This window comes from Bemisia tabaci, chromosome 3 (genome assembly GCF_918797505.1).
Source record: "Bemisia tabaci chromosome 3, PGI_BMITA_v3".
NCBI lineage: Eukaryota > Metazoa > Arthropoda > Insecta > Hemiptera > Aleyrodidae > Bemisia > Bemisia tabaci.
The window spans coordinates 60631003-60647407 of NC_092795.1; the positions used below are offsets into that span (position 1 = coordinate 60631003).

At 37.2% G+C, this 16405-nt stretch overlaps 1 protein-coding gene across 1 annotated transcript; it reads left to right on the top strand.

The window, feature by feature from the left end:
• Positions 1-276: 276 nt before the first annotated feature.
• Kap-alpha1 (karyopherin alpha1) lies at positions 277-16229 on the top strand. Its single transcript, XM_019041846.2, has 9 exons — positions 277-599; positions 1830-2000; positions 4234-4437; positions 5719-5939; positions 7216-7432; positions 7817-8068; positions 9389-9692; positions 10173-10380; positions 11951-16229. Exons 2-8 carry the CDS (start codon positions 1830-1832, stop codon positions 10373-10375), a joined length of 1572 nt encoding a protein of 523 aa, XP_018897391.1. The 5' UTR covers positions 277-599; the 3' UTR covers positions 10376-10380; positions 11951-16229.
• The last annotated feature ends 176 nt before the right edge of the window (positions 16230-16405 follow it).

A 16405-nucleotide genomic window follows, 5' to 3' on the forward strand; every position in this document is an offset into this window, starting at 1 on the left:
AGCATAAACTTTTCAGAATCAGAGGTGATTTTCATGTTAGAATTTTGGGCTCCCTTTAAATATTCTTTGATTTTGAAACAGAGGGTAGCTTTTGGCTGTTTTTGGGTTTCTAGCAACAAATTTTTTCTCAATTCATAGACTTTATTAGAATTTAAAAGCATCTATATTACGTTTTTTTAGGCCAGAATACGCTAACGAAACACGCATGATTATTTTGAAAAGACGCGCTTCTTTTGAACAACGAAGTCAACACTCGCATGTTCAGCGTTCAGCAGTGATGTGTGATGCATGAGTGCAGTATAAATAATGGTCGATTTCATCCTGTGAAATTTCGCAAATTTTTGTGCACATTAGTTGCGAACGCGGATAAGTGATTGAATTGATTATTTGCCTTTCAATTCGTTTTTAAGCTGAGTGCTTTCATCTCTTTTAAACGTAAGAATTCGTCTTGCCTTTGTCCTTTTACTCCATCGTCCAATCTCGGCTTAATGAGTGCCCACATTAGTTACCAAGTGCGTGCCGTTCATGTGTTCTAATAATCACACCTTTAAATTCTTGCACCTCTAAAAGAAGCTTTACCTTTTGTTCAACTCTTCAAGGTAAAATCAACTTTTACAATTTTGATTTCCAGTTTATTAAAATCAACCTTCTTCGCCTGTAGTTTCGATCAATCGTCACATCCCCCATAAGTGAGGTTATGTACTTTTCGCCTCCTGTTTTTTTCCTAACGTGAGCATAATTTTTCTCGCAGATCATTCAACCTTTCCTGAGCGTTCGAATTCATTTACCCTCCACGTTTCACTTCACGCAGAAGTGTATTCATTTGAGATTTTAGCGCTGAAAGGCACCTATCTACATATAAGGAGTATGAAATCCTTGACCAATAAATTGACTTTGGTCAAATCTTGGACCCTCCTTTTGAGAAGACCTACTTATCAAAAAGCTAGTTTCATCCATTATGTTCTTTATTTTCTCCCTACTTTCGTTGCTTGGATGTAGAAAACTTTTATGCCAAACATGTTCATTACCAATTGTAGCAGCTGGTCAAATTTTCACCACTCACGACCTGATGGCGCAAGTGTGTAATTAACTCACCGTCTGATTCACCTTTGGAGCTTTTATACAATTTCACTCAAGGTTTTATCCAACTCTGTAAAGGAACATTGATTAAATTTAAGGTCACTAAGTTGTAAATTTCGTGAGTAGGTAAGGGGTATGCACTCAACATGAACCGCTTAATTGACACCAGTAATGTCTTGTCATCGTCTCATATTTGTAAATAAATATTTCTGCTGCTTTGTTGTATCTAATCCTTATCATGTATTCCTGTACATACAATTGTATATGGATCCATCATGTAGAAAAATGAGCGGATTTAATATTCAGTGGTATCGAAGTAATTAAATCAGGCCAATTCGCTTAGGGCAACTAGACTACATCAATATGAGTTGGAAAGTGTGAGTAACCACCTCCATGAGTTGATTATCACAGTCTAGGTTTGGCGAAAGTCTGTAATAGATGTCCGTTATAGTCTCACCAAAGCTTGAAGCTTCATCAGTCAAGCAATGAGTTCATAGTTTTATCATGAGGCTATTCCAAATGTTGAACAGACATCGTTCTTGACTGCAAAAAACTGTCAACTGATATTCTATTTATATAACCTGTTTGACATCATAGACTGAGTAACAAGATGCGGTAGAAAATACTGAAGCCCAAAGTGTAAGTAAAAATATACCTAGATAAGCTAAACCTGATTGCCTCTACAAAAACGCTCATAACCCCATCTATCTTTGACTGATCCAAATATGCTTATGCTTATTCTTTTACAGATGTCTGGAGGTACTCACAAGCACAGGTACAAAAATGCAGGCCTCGACTCAACAGAACTACGGCGCAGGAGAGAAGAAGAGGGAGTTCAGTTGCGGAAGCAAAAGCGGGAGCAGCAACTCTTCAAAAAGCGCAATGCCAATTTATTGCAGCCCATTGATGACGATTTAAGTGTAAGTTCATCACCTGCCATCAAGTGTATGAGATATTTTATTCTGCCAACTAAATTCTACATTTTGAGGAACAATGGTTTTTATTTCTCAGAGGAGTTAACCACCAGCCTCGCAAGGTTGCATTGTACTATTTCAATGTTCGCTAGAGGTATTTGATATAGATGGAACGGAAGGAAAAGGTTGAAGAGTAGTAGGTCATTCCATTGCAGGAGACATTAAGGGCACTTCACAATCAATATTTTCCTGTCATCTGTTGACTTTTTACAAGGTCCAATTCCATCATGACAAGTCAATTCATTTTCTCCTGATAGTCGTTGCCAGTTCAGCCAATCAGATCACCACGTATTTATGTATGAAGCTTTCTGAACTTTTTAGCCAGCAACAGCCCAAGTTTTCTATCTTTCCAAAGCCATTTAGGTAGCTAGCACTTTATATGTATATGATTTGTCTCTGCAAAAACTAAGAAATGCTGAAGGGAAGCAATTGCTGTTGCCAATATCTTAAATTTCGTAAAAATCATTTAATTTTTTCCCTTGTGTTCTTCATTGTTTGCAATGGTACCTAAAGCAGCATAATCCCTTGCAAGTATCCGTCTCTGAAATCATACACTTGATTGTACCAGAAGCTTGTAAAAATTGTTCTTTTTATGATGCCATGTTGAGGTCTTCCCTCTTTCACAATATAAACCATTTAGAGCCTACTTTCCTGAAGGAAGGAGCTGGCCAAGGAATGACGATGAATGAAGCCTGTAAATGCTAATACATACAGGGTGATCCAGACCACCCGTCCACTATCTTTTTCTCAAAAACGGCGGAGAATTGAGCTTCGGGACCAAAACTTTCATGGGGTAAATCGACCCCAAAGAATCGAATGAAAATATTTTCAGCCCCCCAAAATGGCCCCTTGGGGGGGTTTTGGGGGGGAGCCCCCCCGTTTCTCGAAATTTTCAAATAGGAAGGGTATGTTTTGACTTTGGATTCGAAATCTACGGCAAAAAATAAGAACATTTTACTCTTTGCACTTTTTCCCTAAACCCCCATTTTTTTGAGTTATGGGGCATTTACGGGCCTTTTTGGGGCGATTTTCAATTCGATGCTGTAAGCGGCCAAATTATCCAAATTTCAAAATCTAAAAATCCCCTGAGAGGAGAGGTCAATACCTTTCTATTGATGTGCCACATGACCCCTGTTGCTCAAAAATTTTGGGGGCCACGACCCCCCAAAAATTTTGGGGTTTTGGAGGGCCGTAAGTCGAAAATTTCAAATGGCAAGGGTATGTTTTGATTTCAGATTTGGATTCTACGCGAAAAGTTAGGTAGAATTGATATGGCGCAAGGCTTGTTTGCTCCAAATTACTGAAGAACCCCATTTCCCCATAAGAAGCCGTGTATTTTTGGAGAAAATAAGGGGCAAAAAAAAATTTGAGAAAACAGGCCATGCGCCATATCAATTCTACGTAACTTTTCGCGTAGAATCCAAATCTGAAATCAAAACATACCCTTGCCATTTGAAATTTTCGACTTACGGCCCTCCAAAACCCCAAAATTTTTGGGGGGTCGTGGCCCCCAAAATTTTTGAGCAACAGGGGTCATGTGGCACATCAATAGAAAGGTATTGACCTCTCCTCTCAGGGGATTTTTAGATTTTGAAATTTGGATAATTTGGCCGCTTACAGCATCGAATTGAAAATCGCCCCAAAAAGGCCCGTAAATGCCCCATAACTCAAAAAAATGGGGGTTTAGGGAAAAAGTGCAAAGAGTAAAATGTTCTTATTTTTTGCCGTAGATTTCGAATCCAAAGTCAAAACATACCCTTCCTATTTGAAAATTTCGAGAAACGGGGGGGCTCCCCCCCAAAACCCCCCCCAAGGGGCCATTTTGGGGGGCTGAAAATATTTTCATTCGATTCTTTGGGGTCGATTTACCCCATGAAAGTTTTGGTCCCGAAGCTCAATTCTCCGCCGTTTTTGAGAAAAAGATAGTGGACGGGTGGTCTGGATCACCCTGTATGTATTATCATTATATACCATCCCATTTTCAAAACGCTTTTTATAGTTGGAAAGCAACTGTGCTTACAGTTGAGTTGCATTAAATTTAGTCATTATGGCAAGAGAAAAATGAACAAAAATCCATCTCATTGACGTTTTCAACAGCAGGTACACTATAGTTACTATTTTGCACATTTTACAATAGTTTTCCATTAAAAACTTTGTTTTATTTTTTCTCAAATTCTAGGATGGTCCAAAGAAGCCTGTCATCACTCCTGACATGATTGAAGCCTTATATAGTCCTCTTACAAACGATCAGTTGCAAGCAACAGAAAGATTTCGCAAGCTGCTGTCTCGTGAACCTAATCCTCCAATTGAGGAAGTTATCGAAGCCAAAATTTTGCATAGATTTGTTGAATTTCTTACAGACACTAATAATCCCACTTTACAGGTAAACTTCGTTTTTTTAGCTATGTTTTAAAAAATTTTACTTTTTAATTCATCGCCATGTTAACAGTGTTCCAACCCCAGTGTAGTTAAGAGCCATCTTGGCCAGTAAGCCTAATTTTTTTTGCATACTTGCGCATGTTGTACCAAGCTCATTGACGTATAATACAATCTAGACCGCGCATTAGGAAATTTTGGCGAGACGATAGGCAACCTGGATTGCAATATGTGCCGAGACAATGGAAATTCCAGTCTTGCCTGTGCCATTGCCTGGCACGCTTCGTATATCCGGCTGTATCAACTAAGCTGAAGGCGCGTCTTTACCCTGATTTACTCCCCTAACTGTCTTACCTCTCCCGCCTAAAGTCGGGCCTAGTGCGCGGTCTAGATTGTGTTATAAGTCAATGACCAAGCTGCTACTGTTGCTTCAAGAATTTACAGTGAGTTGTGTCTGGTTTATTTAGGCACCATGCCCCTTCTCTGGCCAGTACTCGAACTTTTTAGGGACTGAAGCCTGATTTTCAGGCACATTTTGTTAATAGCTCCTGGTGAAATTGTTCTTTTTAAATCCCACCTTTTAACCATTTGCTGTTTTAATTTTCTTTGAGGACAGAAAATCAGTTTATCTGTCTACTTCTGGTATGCAAGATCAAGGTTTTTTAGTGATATCTGCAATGGTTACTGTGTGCATTTCATGCAAGATAAGAAAAGAAAGGGGAAAAAAACTTGAAAGAATCTTTTTATTAGCTCGTACGGAAATTTGAGCTTTTTTTGACGTTTTCTTCTATAATAAAACAATGAAAGGAGCTCATGTTAGGGAAAGGGCTAACAATAAGTCTAAACTCAGCCCTCTGCTTTCCTTATAATGAAATATCCTTGGGAAAGATTTCGCCATCTTCAAAACTATTTATTGTCACATTTGACTATATTAGCATTCATATCAGTACCCCAAAGCCAAAAAGCACCTAACTCACATTTTTGAAAAAACTGAGTTAGTGTAATTTTGGAAAACTCCAATAATGGTTCCATGTGTGAGGAAAATTTGGTAGCTCTACCTTACTTACGCCAGTTTTGAGTTGTAGAATTTCAAAAATTGCTATTTACATTGGAATCAATGAGGCCGCACGGTTTTTCCCTGATATCTCAGAATGACTGAAATAGAAGTGATTACGTTTTGACTCTGGGAAACTGATGTGTATTTTGCAATTAAGGAGCAGAAATATTATTTCGAGATCATTTGACCTCTTGATGTTCCAGTTTTAGATTTAACGTTGTTGTTTTTCAGTTTGAAGCAGCATGGGCACTGACCAACATTGCATCAGGAACATCGGAACAAACACAGAAAGTAATAGAAGCTGGTGCTGTGCCTGTATTTATACGATTGTTGGCCTCAGAACATGAAGATGTTCAGGAGCAGGCTGTCTGGGCTTTGGGAAATATCGCTGGGGACTCCCCTACTTGCCGTGATTATGTCTTAGATTGTGGAATTTTAGACCCTTTGCTTCAGTAAGTCGCCCCAAGTTAATGTCCAGTAGCTTTTAGAGCTGGATCATAACGTTCCAGAATTTGTATTTTGTAAACAGTAGTCAGTGACATAATAGGACAGATGAGTACAAGTCAGCAAGAAGACTAAGATTTTCAGCTAGTAGTTGAAGTGAAACAGGAATTTTTTACCGTAAAACGAAATGGATGAGAAGGGTTTTTTCAAATTCAAGTTTGCTATTTTAAGTAGAGTAAATATATCTGGAGTGTTTTTAATTAACATTGAACATTTTCATCCTCTCTTCAATGGAGAAATGTCCAGAAATTTTGTAACTTCTATTTCAGTTTCAAATAATCATCCCTCCTGCCATCTGTTAAATTTTGAGCATTTAGTTTGCTTTAATAAAAATATTTAACTTTTGTTGAATTTTTTCCCGCTTAAATGGAAATTCTTAGTACCTGGATGTAGGATTTGCGCGCCTTATAGTTCTTTTTAATTTTGCTCATTTTCACATTGTTTCCATTTAGCATAAATACGGTTACTTATGCATAGCTTTGAACACCTATGCAACTTTTAAAATCTGTAAATTATCTTTTACATTAACATGTGGGTGGCAAATGTTGATTCTTAAAATTGAAGCCATCTTTTTCGTAAGAATGAAGGATCTCTGACCAGAGGTAAGAGACCCTCCACTCGTATTTCGGCTATTGTGGAAGCTTTTACTTTCGGGACATCAACATAAAACTGTTGACTTACCTACATGGTTGATGTTTAACAGTTTCGTAACATAGCAGTTTCGTTTTGCAAACAAACCAAAACAAGCCGTAGTTTGGGAAACTTGTTTGGCTCATGACGTCACCCGAGGCTCATCATCCTCCATGTAGGTAGGTCAACAGCTGAAAATAGAGTGATGAGTGTTGCTCCCTTATAATTGTCCATATGGAAGTGTTGAATCCCCGAAAGTAAAAGCTTCCACCTGTCGCCAAGAGGCCAGTGGAGGATCTCTTGTCTCTGTCTCTGACTATGTTTTATTTTTCTAAAAGGAAAATAACCTAAATTTCTCCTTGCAATTTTCTGTGAATGATCTTGAACAAAGGACATTCACCCTAAAGCTGAAGAAAAATAAGACTTGGCAGAGATTTGCAATGTTGCTACCAGAGATAAGCTTTTTTTGAACCTAAGCCGTTGATACCTAAAAAACTTTTTGTTCAATTCTTCAGTGGATTTTATTGGTCTTTGTACAGAAATAATATAAAAAGCCCAGTTTCTGTCTAATTAAGAAATTTGTGTTTGTTGCAGCCTTTTATCAATCATGAAACGCACATCAATGGTACGTAATTTAGTTTGGGCACTATCAAATTTATGCCGAGGGAAGAATCCTCCTCCCGAGTTCAGTAAAGTATCGCCCTGCTTGAATGTCCTAGCGCGACTATTGTTTCATCATGATGTTGAGGTCCTTTCAGACGCTTGCTGGACACTTTCGTATCTCAGTGATGCTCCAAATGATAAAATTCAGGTAAGTTAAGTAATTTGCTTTCAAGAATTTGTACTAACATATTGAATTTTTCCAGTTCAAGATTCCAAATTAGCTCTTGTTTTACTATATTTTCCCTGTGATTCAGCATTAATCTCAAGACAAGCAAAGAATGTACTTATAAACTCCTCTTATAAGAATCTTTTTTTCTTTCGCTCTTTTTTTTGGTAGCAGAGCAATCAGTTCCTTTTGCTCTGATTAAAACATTCTGATTTCTCAAATTTTTATGTAGCCTTCTTTGATTGTAATTTTATCCCTACTTTCACTAGAATTTTTAAAAATGAAGTTTAGGAAGATTTTAGCCAAAAATAATGACTAGTGATAATCAGGATCACCAAGAAATAATGCGTTTCCATTGAATTTCAGGCTGTCATTGATGCAGGCGTTTGTCGGAGATTGGTAGAGTTGCTGATGCATACGCAGCAGAAGGTTGTATCTGCCGCTTTACGAGCGGTTGGCAATATTGTCACTGGAGATGATGTCCAAACGCAGGTGGTTTTAAACTCATCTGTCTTACCTTGTCTCTACCACCTTCTCTCATCACCGAAAGACTCCATTCGCAAAGAGGCATGTTGGACCATTAGCAATATTACTGCAGGCAACAAACATCAGATACAGGTTTGTAATTAGGTACATTTCAAATAAATTAAATAAGTGTCCTTCGTTATGTCTAAAAAAATTTTAAAATAAAATCGGAATCTGACTAGTAGTCAGCAACATTTACTGCTTGAGATACAAAAGCAGAAGTAGGCATTTGCTTTGATGCATTGCTAGACTTAACATCTGCAAAGTTGAAAATGGGTCAATGACATCACAAAAGTTAATATTTTGTGCAAAGGCATCATTGATCGCAGTTAAATGATGTGAAAACAAGAACTTGGTAAAATGCCCAGCGACTTGGTAATCCTTGGAGTTTCGTGAATTTCTGAGCACTACTAGTCATACAGGACAGGTAATGAGTCATTCAGTAGTAGTTTAACAACTAGGGCTAGGTGCGAGTTCTCGAATTTTGAGCTGAATCGAGTATCGAGTACTCGACTCGGCTCGTAAGTTAATTTAGATTCGAGCGAGTACACAAACTCGGCTCGAGTGCTCTAAAACGAGTTTTTTCGAGTATTTTGAGCTTTTGTAAGCCAGAAACGCCAAAAGAGTCCAACTCCCAAATATTTCAATCATTCTATCATTATTTTTAGTTTTGCCAACATTTTTTCTTGTAAAATCACGAGCTAAAACTCAAAATTACTCGAACTTGACTCCAGCTGGACTAGGCCCAAGGGTCATTTTCAAAGCTGGAAAAAGCTTGAACCCGGCTCGAAACAGTGAAAAAATACTCGAACTCGGCTTGAATCCAAAAAACCAGGCTTGCACAGCCCTACTAACAACACTCTGCTGGGACCTGCTTAAAAACCTGAAAAAGTCAGAGGATTTCATAAAACCCGGAATGTTGGGAAATTATCAGGGAATATTGCCTAATGTAAGAGCATTTTTCTATTTGTAGAGGAGACCACACTGAGTTGATCGATTTTTTTTTCTTCGAAAGTTAGGGAATTTTCTAGAAAGGTCAGGGAATTTCTATATTTCAGTTCTTTTACCACTCTGGACTGTTCAGCAACCTGATGAGCAATTTGCCGTGTTTAATTACGAATTTTTTACTTTAATTCTGACTGCACAAATTCATTGGGAAAAAAACAAATAAATAATTGAGCAATTGAAGTTGAATTAAGTGGATTTGACAAAAGTGTCTCTTGAGTAACTTGGGTCTCTACTGGAGGATGTCAAATGACCCAACATTTCATTAATACTAGAAAACTGCTGTTAAGGTGCATCCATCCCTCTCAAGAGACAGTAGAGGTAATATTTCCATTGTCTTTGAACATGATAGATCTTGTTGTATAGTTTCTTCCTCGCTCAGTTTATATTGTTCCTTTAATTTTCCAGGCTGTCATTGATGCAAATATCTTTCCCCTGCTTATTGAAATTTTGGCCAAAGCAGAGTTCAAGACGCGAAAAGAAGCCGCTTGGGCTGTTCTCAACACAACAACAGGTGGAACGCCAGAGCAGATCCGCTACCTGGTCAAACAGAACTGCATTCCGCCCCTATGCGATCTTCTCACTGTCATGGATCTGAAGATAATCAATGTTGCTTTGAAAGGCCTAGAAAATATCCTCAAGTTTGGAGAGCAAGATGCCAAAAAGACTGGAACTGTTAATATGTATGCTGATATCATAGAAGAATGCAATGGTGAGTTCAGCCATCAAATTTGGTTTCCTGTTATTTGCATTCAGGTCTAAACTATGAATTTTTCTTCTCAGGGTTGATAGTCATTTTTCAGTGCTAAGCTAGCTCCAGACTATGTGGCATTCAACAAGTTTTACTTGCCAAATTGGATGAATTGAATTGAACTGATTGCTTATATAAATGACTTGATTGTCAATTTTCTATGGCAGTCTCAAAAGGTGATAACGATTGTTACTTTCAATTTCAATTCTTTAAAAAGTGAGCATAATGAAAAATTTTGCTATAATGCACAACCGCCGGATTGTAAGAAGCATTCAGCATTCCGGAACTTTTTGCATCCCTTATATTTCTATCACCGTTGGAAAAATTCAACATGGCAGACAAACCAAAGACATTAAAAAAGTGATATCTCTACTGTAAGCACATTAAAAGTTAAGTTTCAGGAAGACAAGGTAACTAATTCAAATTCAACTCTGGTTGCAGGTCTGGATAAGATTGAGTATCTGCAGTCGCACGAAAATGTGGAGATCTACCAGAAAGCGTTTGACATCATCGAGAAGTATTTCAGTTCAGAAGAGGAGGATGCAAGAGTTGCTCCGTCAATCACACCAGGACAAGGTGGTGACGGAGGACAGTTCTCCTTCAATACTGGTCAGAGCCTTCCAATGGGTGGTTTTCAGTTCTAATAAAAGTGAGTTACATTTCTGCCTGTTGGTTTATCCATGTCTTGATGCTCGGAAGTGATGCAATACGACCAATATGACCAATATGATGCATGTTGCTTCTGACCTTTGTGTTAAGAAGGAGTATTTTGTTCATTAAAAATCTTAAAGGCACTAATAATATATATCAATCAATTTAATATTGATGACCAAAATGTGAAACTATGTATCTCCATTGCAGTGTTTCAAAATTTCCGCTCTAACTTTATTTTTTCGAAGATAAACAAGTCTACATTATAGCTTGAAATTTACACAGAATATTTTGTTACTAGAGAAGATCAAACCAGGCAGTTTTCATGAAATGGAGATTTTGCATGTGTGAGGAATTTGCGATTTGACCATTGATTCTTTTGTAAAAGTTCGCGAGAAACACAATGGTGGCACTGGTTTTCTCTGAAATCAACTCCCAAGCTCAAAAAAAGTTCTCAAGTTGAGGCCAAAATGGAGGGGATATCCCACGCTATCCTGAGAGTCCACCTCTACATCAAGACAAACTCTCCATGCAAAGATAGGTAGCAAATACATTAGCAGAGATGCCGTGTTTTCAGTTTTAGAGTCTCCAAATAAAGTGGCAGCCCTGTCAATGTATTTGCTCCCTATCTTTGCATGGAGAGTTAGTCTTGATGTAGAGGTGGACTCTCAGGATAGCGTGGGATATCCCCTCCATTTTAGCCTCAACTTGAGAGCTTTTTTTGAGCTTGGGAGTTATTTCAGAGAAAATCAGTGGCACCATCGTGTTTCTCGCTAACTTTTACATATGAATCGATAGTCAAATCACTAATTCCTCACACATGCAACATCTCCATTATGTCAACTAGTTTTCGAAAGAAAAAACTAAGGACATAGGATAGGATGTCTGTAACGTCGCTAACAGAAACGCGTCGTTTTGCACTCTAGCTATGGATATATTATCATGTAACAAGAAAATATCACTCTTAGTAATCAACGGGTCAGTAACACTAATCCCAGAATCGTGTTTTGATTATTTTGGTTCATAGATCAGCAAAAAATGAAAAGGTCAGTCCAAGCACAAAGTTTCTACATCTATTTGTTAACGGACGTATCGCTGTTCAAAAAACCTAGGGCATGATGTCATCCACTGCGGTGGAGCTTACCATGGTTTCTTTCCCATCAGCTTCATCTGTGTTTTAAGTCGAGTAGCCAATAAAATGTCTGTATTACTGATTGATGAATGCAGGGTGAAAGGAATCATTGTATGCACCTTGGCAGTGTATTACATTGCCGAGGGGCCGAAGATGATGTTGATGAACCTGTATGTAATGCAGAAAAAAAAAAGAAGCCAAGGAGCTCATCATTCAAGAACAATTTTCATTTTTATGAAGGAGGGGAGGGGTTGAGAATCTAATCTAAGTGGTTATCACTAGTTTATTTTTCTCAAGATAAAGAAATACCTGTCCTCTTAGAAATCTCTCTCTCCCTAATTACTTTTGCCCCTTTTTTTCTTTTTGCTTGCTTGTACCTAGTGACTCAGTGTATATTTTCTTCGCATCCTAATTTTAATGAATAATTTCATTTCAGGATTTGAGATCTGCTTCCACCCTTTCAAAGAAATTTTCACTGATGACACCGGCAACGCATCAACACTGGTAAAATCTATTGGAATCATTGCTTTTTCTCATAGGTAACTGATGGAAATCCAAATTATTACCCTTGAGTAATTTAATGAAAGTAATCAAAAAATTATCTCTGTGGAGTTTGCGTCAATTTTGCTTCCTTCGCAACAACTGGAAAAATATATTGGGCAAATAATGTTGTTAAGTGACCAGCATCATGCCTTAAGTCTGCATGGAAACTGGAATTTATGTTGACAGGGGTCAGGACTGCTTATTTTCAGTTTTTTAAGTGACTAAGTATTCTCTGTTGGGTCGGTGGTCTGGCAAATTCTCTAGTACTCAATGTGCACGCATATTGCTTACTTTAAAAACAACTCACTCATTGTTACGTTTGACTTATCATGATGTAGATTTTTATTTTTTGTTTTTCTCTTTCATATTCTATCCAGAGGTGTCGTCAGCTGAGTTGGCAGTTGTCTACATATGACTGTTGTGTACAGTAGACCGATTTATGTCTCTGGGCATGGGAGCGATGTTACCCGTGGTCAATCCTCTATGGCTATTGGATGATAAATTTGCTCGCAAATGGAAAGTAAACAATTGCCAACTTAGCAGACAACACCTCTAACCACCCAGCCCACTGGCTCTCTCCTCTACGTCGTATTTTTTGTCCACCAACTTCAACAAGTTGTAAGCCTACTCTTTTTTTAACCATGTGTCTTTCATGATACATTTTCTGAGTAATGTTTCAAATTAGCAGCTTGTATAAATTTCTTGCATGTTTTTGAAGCCTTTACAAAGATTCAAAACAAATTTTTTCAAGGAGTAGGTCAACAGTTCCTGATCAGATCTCTTCGTAACAGTAGACACCAATAAATTGTGGGTCAAAAATCAAAATCAAATTATTTTTTTTCGTCTGGAATTACTTAACGTTAGAATATTCAGAATGACATCATTATTTTTCAAGGTATCATAGAAATTTCACGGCAGCTTTGTAACTGTGAAAAAAAATCCCCACTACAGTGCTCAAGAGATCAGAATTAATGATAAAAGTGTTTGCTATTTTTCTTTCAAAGATAAAATAAAGGCATCCAATTTTTGAGACAATGGTTACGATTGTAACTAGTTGAGTTGCTAATTTAATTTTTCTCCAAACTTTGTAATGCAAGCTTAGGATTTATGCACCAGAGATGAATTTCTCATTTGTTTTATTGAACAAGTGTTCATCTTAATTTTTCAGCTTGGATTCTGTAAATGACATTTCCTTTCAAATAGGTCTCTTTTGAAAATTTTCCTTGATATTTTTTTCAACATTAAGAGGTCTCTACAGTTCATATTATACTTTTTCTGATTTATTTTGACCATTTCTTTTCTATGCTCAAATTTTCCCAAAGGTCTCAGTAATTTGAGTTAAAATTAGTATAGAAGAGATCACATTCTATAATGGACATTCTTTCGACTTGGCTGTATCAAAATCTAAAAAACTAGACTTTGATAGGTCATTTATAGTAAGAACAGTTACACCTCAATAAGTTGAAAACCCTGCTAATTTGTGAAAATGGCCCGGCCCCGTTTTTTTGTCCATTTATACAATATCGAGAAAGAATGCACTATGCAAAATCGGCCAACTCGGGAAACCTTCTTCACCGTAGAACTTTGCGGTTCCACAATAGGAAAGATCTAACAAGTTCCTCTAACTGGTCAATCAACTGGTAGTTTTTCCTTATCTTTATTTTTCCCACCCATCTTGGTAAGTTCATTCGGCCACGCTAAATCTAGGAAGGAATAACTGCTCGCAGGTTATCACTCTAGTCCTTCTGCTCTACGCATACTGCTGTGGCTGCACTGAAGCGGTGTGAGTAGATAATTTCTCCCCCCCCCCCTCCCCCCATCATATGACATCAGTGCACCTTAAGCTTTTATACCTAAGCTCCTTTAAAAAAAACCATAAAAGCTAATTTTTGTTTTTGCTATTTAAAAGACTATAAATCCTGTACACTTGTTATGTCGGCTTCAGTGCATGACAAGAATCAGCTAAAAAACCAGCCTATTAAATTGCTCCCCTGATGCAAGGTGTGTACTTTAAAATGAGCACCTTTTGCATTTAAGGTGCGAAATTTAAAATCACAAAAATGGGATAGTAGGAAGTACATTTAACTTGGGAATCCTTGCTGAGGCAGTAAGGTTTGACCAGATTAAAGTGGTTACCAAGTGACAGAATCAAATTTCAACCTTCAACATATCAAATAAGTCTTGTTATGTTGTATGATACAGATTTTAATACACTGAAAGAATTCGCCCCACCTTTAAATGTCACTTAGTCCGTAGACAGCTAAAAATGTCAACTTCAGCAGCAAAGAGCATTTATGATCTGCATCATTGGTCACAAAAAGTTTCTTAAGGAATATTCTTATTTTGTTTAAGTGTTACGGATTATTTAATGGGCGGGCTTTTTTTGCACTACATTGTGGCATTGTTGTAACATTTTGTTCTGTGACATTCTGCTAGAATTGTAATGTACCGCAGCAGGTTTTAAATTTTATGGTCAATTGTTACGAAGTTTTTGAACTTACTTGTCTCGACTGCGCTCTTAATGGTTGCTCTTCGATCGTGAAAAGGATTACAAGGAACAATTTTTCTGAAACTTGTTCCCACTGTTACTTCAAAGAAAATACACCTACTTAGTAATGTAATCGCTATATGGAACAAGAGACCCTACAAGGCCGCTAAGTTGGTGCAGTCTGGAATCAAATTAACTCTTTGATATTGTCCCCCCAGTTGTTAAGTCCAACATGTTTTTATTTTTCATGGTTTATTATTGCTAAACATGGGTGACAGAAGCCTTTTTTGTACTGAAAGAGAGTGGAGAGAATTTTCTTTAACATGCTCATTCAAGAAATTAATAAAATAGGTATATACACGTATCTGATTGTGCGTTCCAATGTGTTTGAACATTTTTGTTTTGTTTTTTGAAGTCATAGCAGGAATTTTTCTTTGGAGCAATAGAGGAAGCAATTCAATAACTATAAGAATTTTTGTCAGACTTTTTTCAAGTGGGGGGGGGGGGGGGGTCAGATTTTTTTCAGCTTTATAAAGAAAATGATCACCAAGATGCCATTAACTTCTACGGCCATAATATTCTCTTTAAACTCCCTCAATAATTTCTTTTCTTACTTTTATTTTTCCCCCTCGATTTCAATGTTATTATATACCCAAGTTAATCTCAATTCCTCTGATAGTTTCTAAAAAATTTAAAAGCAAGGTTTGGATGAAACAAGTTTGTGCACCTGTGTGTCACTCTCTTCTCACAGTTTTTCTTGAACTAATATTTTCTCCCCCTAGGTAGTCACGTGTCCTCCTCCTATTGCAAAATTAATCTTTTCATGCCTCCTCAACATGTGAGAGGATTGGGTAGGGTGTAGATATAACTTTTCTTACATTTGAAATACCATGTTTACTATGCACTGCATTAGAAACTGGTAGAATGGATTGATTGGATGGTCTATGGTCAGATTCACTGTTCAAAGTGGTCCAAAATTTGCTAATGTATCCGATAAATCGGCTCCTGCCAAAGTTGAGCCCATCCTCCATCTAGTGCCCTACATACTCAATGTTGAATTTTTTTTTTTAAAGTCGGGCGACTAAACTTCTAATATTTTATAGAACATGTACCACATGTCCCCAGGCAATAAAATGTTAGAATCCAAAAAATGAACGAAATTTTTCTTCATTTTTTGGTTTTTGTAGACATGGTGCAAAATTTACAGACGATTAATGGCTGCCTCCTTATTTTAATGATTAGCAAAATAAAAATGGACAGAAAATCTGTTATAATCAAAATCTATCATGAATGTTATGAGGTGATTTAATGCAAGTTAACTATGCACTAAAATGGATAAATGGCTAGGATTGACTGCAGGTGCAGGTTTACCTCCAAAAATCTGGCAAGCCCTATTCTTTTCTGCAATGTACTTGCATAATGAAAGGGCTTTCTTTTCTTCTTTTTTTCAGTGAAGTTTGATTAGTTTTTTATATAGACAGTTGTACAATTGTATGATAATTTTCGGAAACCTACCTAATTCTAGAGCATGATAGAATAATTTGCAAACATTTTAACAAATGATTTCTTGTTACCCGCTTGTACAGTCCTATCATCTCTCTAGTGTTTATTTGATAATTCATTGTAGAGTATTAAGTTAATAAAATGTATTTTCGTGTCACTAAAAAATGTACATACTGCGAAATATTTGAGTTTAATTTTTTTCAAGCGTCGTCCTCTCACCTCATACTTAAAGGGGGACCAGGAAGAGGGTTTTTTTGCCACCAAAATTTTTTGGTTGCAGGAAAATGCTTCCTTGTGAGTGTTCAAAAGTGTTAATCTGAAAGTCATCTTCATGATCTTAAAAATCTTCCAGTCTGT

Bases quoted from the DNA above. Each gene is read 5' to 3' on its own strand.
- Kap-alpha1 (XM_019041846.2), top strand. From the start codon at position 1,830: ATGTCTGGAGGTACTCACAAGCACAGGTACAAAAATGCAGGCCTCGAC. The intron at 7,433-7,816 runs GTAAGTTAAGTA...ATTGAATTTCAG, and splicing joins CTCCAAATGATAAAATTCAG to GCTGTCATTGATGCAGGCGT. The intron at 9,693-10,172 runs GTGAGTTCAGCC...CTCTGGTTGCAG, and splicing joins TATCATAGAAGAATGCAATG to GTCTGGATAAGATTGAGTAT.